Source organism: Malurus melanocephalus, unplaced genomic scaffold (genome assembly GCF_030028575.1).
Source record: "Malurus melanocephalus ecotype Western Australia unplaced genomic scaffold, MMel_1.1 scaffold_78, whole genome shotgun sequence".
NCBI classification, from domain to species: domain Eukaryota; kingdom Metazoa; phylum Chordata; class Aves; order Passeriformes; family Maluridae; genus Malurus; species Malurus melanocephalus.
In genome coordinates, this window is record NW_026623310.1 from 2,309,877 (window position 1) to 2,318,793 (window position 8,917).

Here is an 8,917-nt window from a genome sequence, read left to right on the forward strand (position 1 = left end):
TCACCATTCTATTAAAAGGTACATTCCTCCATAAAAAATTCAATTGCAAACTGAAAATAAGATTTCATGTACAATTCAGCTAGGCATTTTTACATTTTAGTTCAGGGCAAAGATTTTAATATTCATTGAGCTACCTCAGTAATTGGCTCATCTTTCGTGCCTCGGAGCAGATTCATTTCATCTGGTGTCAGCTGGAATTTTGCTATGAATGCATCTGCAACTTGTGCTTTCATTTCTAATCTCTGACTGTAATAAAACAAAGTGAAGATGATATTAGCTTTTTATCCTTATCTCCAACACTTAGTTTCCATATTCACACTTYTAGAAATATAATCAGCACCAGAGACTGGTATTATTAAATTATACTAGCACACTCTTGCCATCAAACACTTGAGTTGCTTTTTCACATATGATTTACTATTAAGCTAACACAGATTATTCAGTAAAGACTAATACAGAAATATATTAATACATTTGAAAATTACTAAATTCTTTAAAATAATATTCCTTTTGCATTTGTATATCAGTAATTATCTAATCCAGATACTTTGTGCTTGTACAGTTGTAATGCTTGCAGTTATTTCTTTTCAAATTCACCAAGGAAAAGAAAAGCCTATAGCACCCAAAATGACAAAATTAACCTTAATCTACTTTTCTACAAACCAGATCCATTTATTTGCAAGACCATACAGTTAGGATGCAAATTTACTGATCTCACAAATCAAATCAAAATGCAAAGACTAATTCTCTTGTTTACTACCCTTCCTGAAATAAACACAGCACATGCAAACATCATCTCATGGGCAGAATTTTCCTGTACATATTTTGTCACACACCTTACAACCACAGAAGGACCCAAATAGAATGKACTGGGATTCGTGTAGCAACAGAAAATTTACTCAAACTGTGGCTTGAGCACACAGTATTCTAGGAAATACAGACTACTTATTCAGCTCATTGAGAAGGCTCTAATTATATGCAGAAGAATAACACTAAAYTCCTTTAAGATCACTTCAGCTTCCAATGTAATATAATTACTGCAAGATAAATATGCTGTTACTATAGGGTGGTAAGACAGGCAAATGCACTTCTATATACTCACTGCAATAATTAAATTTCCTTTCAAGATCAAAGCTTGAAAAGTAAGATTTCACTTATTTACCCATTCTCTACTATTCAAATAGTGTCTGAACTTCATTCAGGAAAGCTGGCTTCCCTTCTGTAGTCATGGATGACTTTCCCATTCTAAAGTTTCACAATTTTTTTTAGAGAACAGATTAAATATTTTGCAATTAGCAATGCTCTAGCACATTGAACAGAGAGAGGGAAAGTAATATAAAATCCAACAGTGCTTTAGCAGTAAAATTTGAAAATCAAAGGGGAAAGCAAGGAGGTACTTCTAAGTTACACAGAAGAGACCTAMTCAAAAAGGAAAACAAAAAACTCATATGCTTTAATACCACATCTTGAATTGATAATTCAGGTTGTACTGTGAGCCTAGGCAGATCTAATGATTTCATCTTTACGTTGACAGTTTCGCAATGCTTAAAATCAACCTGCCTATTTAATTTTCTCTAAGTAAACTCTACAATTCCACATTTTGTGTCTCTGAAGCCGAATGTTTCTCAGGGAAGGAACAAGAGTGATGGAAGATAACTTTGACCAAGTATACAGGCAGATGCATGCATGAAAAATCATGGCACTTTCCAACACAGTGGAAGGAGAACGGAACGACACCATTTTGAACACTTCAGTAAGTTTTCAGCAGGAAGATTTATGTGGTAAGATCTGAAGAAAATAAGTCATGGTGTAGGAGGCAAAAATACCAAGGCAAGTGGTCTACAAAACATACATTGAACAGACACGAAGATATTAACAAAGGAGTATTTTAAAATCAGTATTAGGCCTGCAACAGATGTTCTGAGGATAACTACATAATTCTTACAACATGAACAAAAGATGGGTCAGGTCTGGTCTGCAGTAACATATTTCAATACAATGACATGCAAACCATGCTACTTTGGTTGCCTTAGCCATCCCTGCTCACCCCTGCCCTGTACTGATCTTCCCACTGTGCCAGGACCATTGTTTATAGTATCATGTAGTGAATCAGACCAGGGAACAAATCTGGCAGGAAAAAATCCACAAGTTTTTAATTCCTGGGGGTGAAGATTACTTGTATTTTCTAATCCAGTTTACCACAGCCTGTACTAAGGGATTGGGGTTTGCCAGCATCAGCAGCTGTCATAGGCAAGAGGGCACTAACCTCACTGCTGCTCTGAAACTCTCATGAAAACTACCCTTCAGAACTCTTCTGGGGTATAAAAAGAGGTAATTTCAACAGCCAGTTACAACTACTAATAAAACCCGAAATAATAAATATTTGGACCCAAGAAAACCCTAGAGGCATCATGATAGCTACTCAAATTGAAAATCAAGCAAGGTCACTTCAAATTTAATGCAATTATGCTGTTTTCAACAAAGCATTCCTGTTTCACACTGTTTGCTGTGCAAGTCTAATCCCTCAACATTACCATCATTGTATTCAGGTGAAACAATAGAAAACATAATTTAGTGAATTAACTTTCATATTTGTTCTGAGTCTCTCCTCTTGTGATGGAATTGAATATGAATCCACAAAACTGAAAATACACTGAATTATCCCTACCCTTATGCAAGAGAAGGAAGGTAGCAAAGAGATAAGAGAAGGCAAATGCAAGGCTTTCTCCGGGCTCAACTGAATCAAACCTTCCATAAACAAAGGAGTAGATGTGATGCAGAGGAACTTTTCTTTCTTTAAGCCTGTGTATCTCCAGAGTGCATAAACTTACAGGCGTTGTTACAGATCATCTCCATTTACTATTATCTTCTGTTCTTCAGATTATTTGAATGTATACTTCCACCAAACTGGGAGGAGGAGGAAGTCTGATTTTAAGCAGTGCAGTACACTGAGCATAACAGTTTTCTGGGTTTTCTGTTGGAATTAGGGTTGTGGTAGAACAAGGAACTGAGTCAGGAACTGAACAAACAGTATGATCATGAGTCCATTCTGGAACTCTGTGCCTCATTTTACCCCTCCTTTATAAAAAAAGAACCATCTTGCTAGTCAATCTCTCTCCTTCTGCAAGAGGGTCTCTTCACAGTCCTCCCTCCATTTTTGCTGCTATGGAAAACAAGGTCTGATCAAACACCGTGCTTTAAAGCCCTTGCTATGTCTTGGGCTAACACTTGCCATAACTGCACACTGATGGACTCCATGCACTCCACACAGTCCCAATAATTAACTTTTGTAAAATGGAGTTCAATACATTAACTCAACCGCACTGGGCAAGCGAAGTTTCATAATGTACTCACAAGATAACAACCTCAAGATGGCAGCAATGTTTCATTCACCTTCCTCAAGACAGTGACTGAGAAGYGGTGACAAACATCTCTACTCAACAAAAGCATGTGTCTGAATTTTGATAAAGCAGGTTTTTTTGGGCTCTTTACAAAGCATACAGGATTTCAACAAGTTACTCAGTTTCACAATCCAGGTTAGCCAGATATGCTTGAGATGGCTGTGAAAGTTTTCCTGGTTATCAATCTGCACAAGAAAGAGACCCTATATCCTAAATGACAGATCAGGAACAAAACACATAAATCGTACATATCTTTGATTTTTTGCCTGGCAGTGTACAGCATTACTGAGAGCAACACACAACTGTATTAATTTTTTTTTTTTTATATATACATGTATTTATTTATGTATTTATTTCCTCACACAACAGCTAACCAGATATTTAACTAGAATTTAATCTATCTTATTAAGGCAAGGCAGTGGATTAAAATGTCACTCAAGTTTGCAATCGTCATTTCACTGCAGTAAGGACCATACAAAACACAGTGCAGGTAACAGCAAAAGCCAGTGTAAGGTCATATTACACATAACCCACAGCAGTTGGTACCTGTGCACAGACACTTGGACATTTCAAGATYCAGTGGCTTTTCGGTAGATACAAGAGTTTCTAAATTCCAAGCAGTGCCCTACAGCTGAGCAAAAGCCATACCATGTTGTTATYCCAAATTTTATTTTTTTGTTGTAACAAAGTTAATCCTGTATAAAGAATGAAACTAACAGCTTATAGGAATCCTGCATTGATGAAAAGGGGAAATTGCCAAGTGTTGGTAAAATTTAGAGCTTGGGYGAAGGACCGGATTCCAACAAAGAGCCATTTCCCCAGTTTTAWTCGTTACCAGGGAGACAGAATTCTTTTGCAAGAGAACTCAAAAGGCTGGGAAAACTATGCACTTCATGCACTTTTCCCTTGAACCAAATACAAATGTGCACTGTTTGCTAGGATTATCACCTAGACAGCTCAAAAATGAGGTGGAGAAGCAGACTTTTACAAAGTTTAATTTTATCTTGCCACCACATACAGCATAAAAATTTGCTAGTTCCCTTTACTTAGGACAAATCAGAGCAGTGCATTCTTAAATTACTTTCAATTTGTGCTACTGAGGATTCAACACATTATTAAAGCTTCAGAACAGTGGAACTTTTCTAACTCGTAAGTAAATAACAACCATCTTTAGATTAGCATAAAGCTGCAAGAATTATTTTACTGTCAAGTGAAAGGCAAATATACAAGACTATGTAAAAAAACATTTACACACAAGTGTTAGAAAAACATTGTTAAGAGTAAGTACAGGTGCGAAACTGCATTTGTAAATGCCAAGAACAAGTGTTTTTATTCTGCATTTTATCTGTCAAACACATCTCTTATAGAAGTAGAACTGAAATTTGTGAGGAAGTACTCAGGGATCCGTTCCATTGAATATAATTATGAATTTTTCTCCTTAATTAAAAAATTTGAAGATATATAAAAAAAAAACCCCACCAGTGAATTGTCTAATGTTTCCAGGATACAAGAAAACAGCAGCAATAGTAAAGAAGGTTTTAGTGAGACCTCATCTGGAAAACAGATCACAGCCCTGATTATCTGTGTTCAAAAACAATGGACTCCCATTAGAACAGAGCTAGCAGAATGATCATGGGAATGGAAAATCTCATTTATCATAGGAGACGAAGGACACTCTTAAGACAAAAGAAAATATGAGAAAACAGTCAATTTATATCCAATAATTAGGTTGGAGATCAGGGAAAGGCTTTTACTGGAAAGAATAAGCTTTTGAGGTAAGTGTTCCACAAATAGCAACACATATAAAATGCAAAAATAATGCACTAGTTATGTGTGTAACAGTTGATGACTTTAACAAAATAAATAATAGGCAGCAGCAGGAGAGTGGACTTGAACTTAGAAGTTTTCTCCCATCTGTAATCCCTATCTAAAGACAGCCTGCAATCAATGCTGGAGCCCTGCCATCTCATATATTCTRTGATAAAAGCAAATGGGGAAAAAACGAAAAGGCTTAAACAAAAGTTAAGCAACACATCTGCACTAAAATYACTAAAATCTTTAAACAAAAATTTTAAACCAAACACTGGAATAAAAAAGCTTACATGTCATAAATAAACTCAAGAAATTCAATAATTTTATATTATACTGACTAGGCTTACTCAAAACATGATAGGTATGTATCTACAGAATAGTCTGGACGAAGTTTTCATATGCAGAACTTTGCAACAATTACATGATATATATGCATGTATATATACGCACACATGGTAAATCAGTGTTTAGCAATGGTTTAAGATCCATGATTCATGGTTTCTAAGTTGTGCACAGAGATTAAGTTTAAAAGGAGTGTGTTTCAAATGAATACATTCTTTTCCATCTAGTAGAGATGAGTTATTTCGTGTTTCCACACCAAACAGACTAGTATCTTCACTGTATCTTTTATAAAATCTGATACATAGCCACTCGAAAGGTGCCTGCTTAGTCTAGCTTCAGATTTGCCATCAAATTCAAAAATATTGCCAAAGGCATGAAAATAACACACTGTTCTCTACATCCACCTGGAATAAGATCAAAACAAAGAGCTTAACCTGCAGCAATAGGAGAACTAAATTAGATAGCAGGAAAACAATACAGATCCAAAATCAATTTCCAGTGATGACCACAGGCTCTCTGTTCCTGGGTTTTTCTCATCAGAGCAGATAAAACAAACATCACTCAGAAATGGTACCATATAACTTATTCCTCACTTCTGGTGAATGTTTCTTGACCTGTAAGACCACGCCTCAGTTCATACTGACCAAGAGTACTTCATGTCTCAACAGAGTTGCCTGGTTGAAAAGCTAGCAAGAAAATAAGGCTTTGCATGCTCTCTGCTGGTCATGCCTAGAATGAGACAAATTAGGTTTTTTTTTTTTTTTTCCTTTCAAATCCATTTTAGTTGGTTTTATTCCTCTGACATGCCTTGTTTTCCATGCTTTACTAAAAATCAGGATGGAAAATGAGCCTCAGAATTTCAAGYCTTCACCCTCCCCCACATCAAATTATAATTAGGTTTAGCCAATCACTGCTTTTTCTCATAAAGCATATTCATGAGAATATATGTATATACGTATTCATGAGAATAAATGTAATTACAAGTTTTCAAAGGGCCAACACATGAAATTACATCTTGTCAATGCAATATCAGATCACCACTTAGAACATGCTGAAAAAACCAAACCTCTCTAACCTGCTACAAATAGTGCTGAACTTCCTGCATTATTTCCAAATTGACTATGACAAAAAAAAAAGGTATTTCTTAAAAAAGGAAAAAAGGCACCACCAAGAGACAAGGATGAGAGATCAATAGAGTAGCACTACTTAAGCACATGTTCACTTAGGAACATTTTTCATAAGACTTTTGTGCTTGTATTGAGCACAGAGGTGACAGTCAAATTCTTGACTTAATGACAAGAATGGTATTTGTTATTCTTTACATAAAGAACAATTAAATTGAAGTACACACTGTTACATTCCTATTTGGGAATMATATTTCATTGGTTTTTTTAAGAAGTAAAACAATCCCAGTACTGTGTAAACTGTTTTTTTGGACTGAATATAACTAACAATAACTCTGAAATCAAAACACGAATTTTGCTCTGTTTAAGAACACAATTAAGAGAGGGTAGCAAAATAAGATAATTTTTAAAGGTAAAGTGCACAATCTCCTCTGAACCATCAGCCTGACTCAAAAAAATATGTCTGAGCCATTTCCATTCCCATTCTTTCTTAATAGTTTTCAGTGTTGTGGTCTTTACGTCCAGAACACTAGTTCTAGCTCTCACCAACTTTGTATTTCTGCAGACTGTCATGGCTTGGAATGCTGGCCAAAAGCCAGGCACCCACAACACCTGCTCATTCGCTCTCCCCCACCACCACATTGGATAGAGAAGAGGGAAGAAAAAAAAATTAACAAAAGGGTTCATGAGTTGAGATAAGGAGCAGGGAGGAAACGCTTTATGGACAAAACAGGCTCTACTTAAATTATGAAGTGAATTTATTACTAACAAAGTCAGAGGAGGAGAATGAGAAATAAAATACAACCCTCAAAGACACCGATCTTCTCCCCACTCTCTCCCGCTTCCCACCGACAGTACAAAGCAGCGGGGGGTGAATAGGGTGTGGGGTTGGTCAGTTCAGGGTGTGGGGATGGTCAGTTCATCACCGGATCGATCTGCGGCTGCTGAGGGAGAGGAGTCCTTCCCTTGCGTTGCCGTGGGGTCCCTCCCACGGGAGACAGTTCTTGGTGAACCTCTCCAGCGCGGTTCCACTCTCACGAGCAGCAGTCCACACACATCTGCTGCATCGTGAGTCCCCCCATGGGCAGACAGTCATCCCAAAACTGCTGCACCGTGAGGTCCCTCGTCCCCTGGGTGCAAGCCCAAGGCCAGGCTGTTCCATCTTGGGAGCAAGGCCCCTCTCTCCATGGCTCTCCTGCTGGACACAGCCCCTTCTCAGCATTCGCCCGCTCCGGCGTGGGATTCTCCCTCTTCCACAGGCTGCGGGTGGATCTCTGCACCCTCTGTGGCCACCATGGGCTGCAGGGGGACAGCCTGCTCCACCATGGTCACCATGGGCTGCAGGGGGACAGCCTGCTCCACCATGGTCACCATGGGCTCCAGGGGGACAGCCTGCTCCACCATGGCCACCATGGGCTGCAGGGGGACAGCCTGCTCCACCATGGCCACCATGGGCTGCAGGGGGACAGCCTGCTTCACCATGGTCACCATGGGTTGCAGGGGGACAGCCTGCTCCACCATGGTTGTCACCATGGCCTGCAAAGGAATCTCAGCTCCGTCACCAGAAGCAGCTCCTCCCCCTCATCCAGTGACCTTGGTATCTGCATTCCCTCACATATTTCTCAGCCTCCTCCACTGGCAAAACTACTGTGTCCCTTTGTTTTGATTTCTTCTTAAATATGTTTTCACAGAGGCGTAACCAYCATCTCCAWTTGGCCCAGGTTTGGTCAGTGGCATGTCCATCATCCTCAGAGCCAACAGCAATTGGCTCTGCTGSACATGGTGGAAGCCTCCAGAATCTTCTCACAGGAGCCATCTTTTTGGCCCCCCCACTTCCAAAACTGGGCCAAGCAAAACCAACACACAGACTTATTTTCAGTGAAGCCCCTGAGCACATACGTAACTGCTCAGTTAATTTTATAGGAATTAATATAGTAACTATTACTTTCTAGTCTCTCTGCTCAATTGTTACGTTCACAACAGTAATTTGTGGCTAACCTCAAAAACAATCGCACCACACATTACTATTAAGTGGCTTGGTAGAATTACTACAAAGCCAGGCTTCTGGCATTCTGCACACAGTATTTGGAACTGAACAGTTATTTCTCTGGTGTGGGAACTACTCAACTCTGGGGCACCTGCTCCCAATGCAAGGTGTAGTAGTTCAGTATTGCAAGCAAGTTTTTAGTTTCACAGCAAAAACTAAAAAAAAAAAAAAAAAAAGAGGACTGGAATCAG

At 38.7% G+C, this 8,917-nt stretch overlaps 1 protein-coding gene across 2 annotated transcripts in view; it reads right to left on the reverse strand.

Moving 5' to 3' along the window:
* Window positions 1-8,917, reverse strand: part of COG6 (component of oligomeric golgi complex 6) — a 60,108-nt gene that overhangs the window by 39,850 nt on the left and 11,341 nt on the right. For both annotated transcript variants that reach the window (XM_057367435.1, XM_057367436.1), the window contains exon 5: window positions 135-246. In XM_057367435.1, the coding sequence (XP_057223418.1) occupies window positions 135-246 (112 nt within the window). The remainder of the gene's footprint in view (window positions 1-134; window positions 247-8,917) is intronic.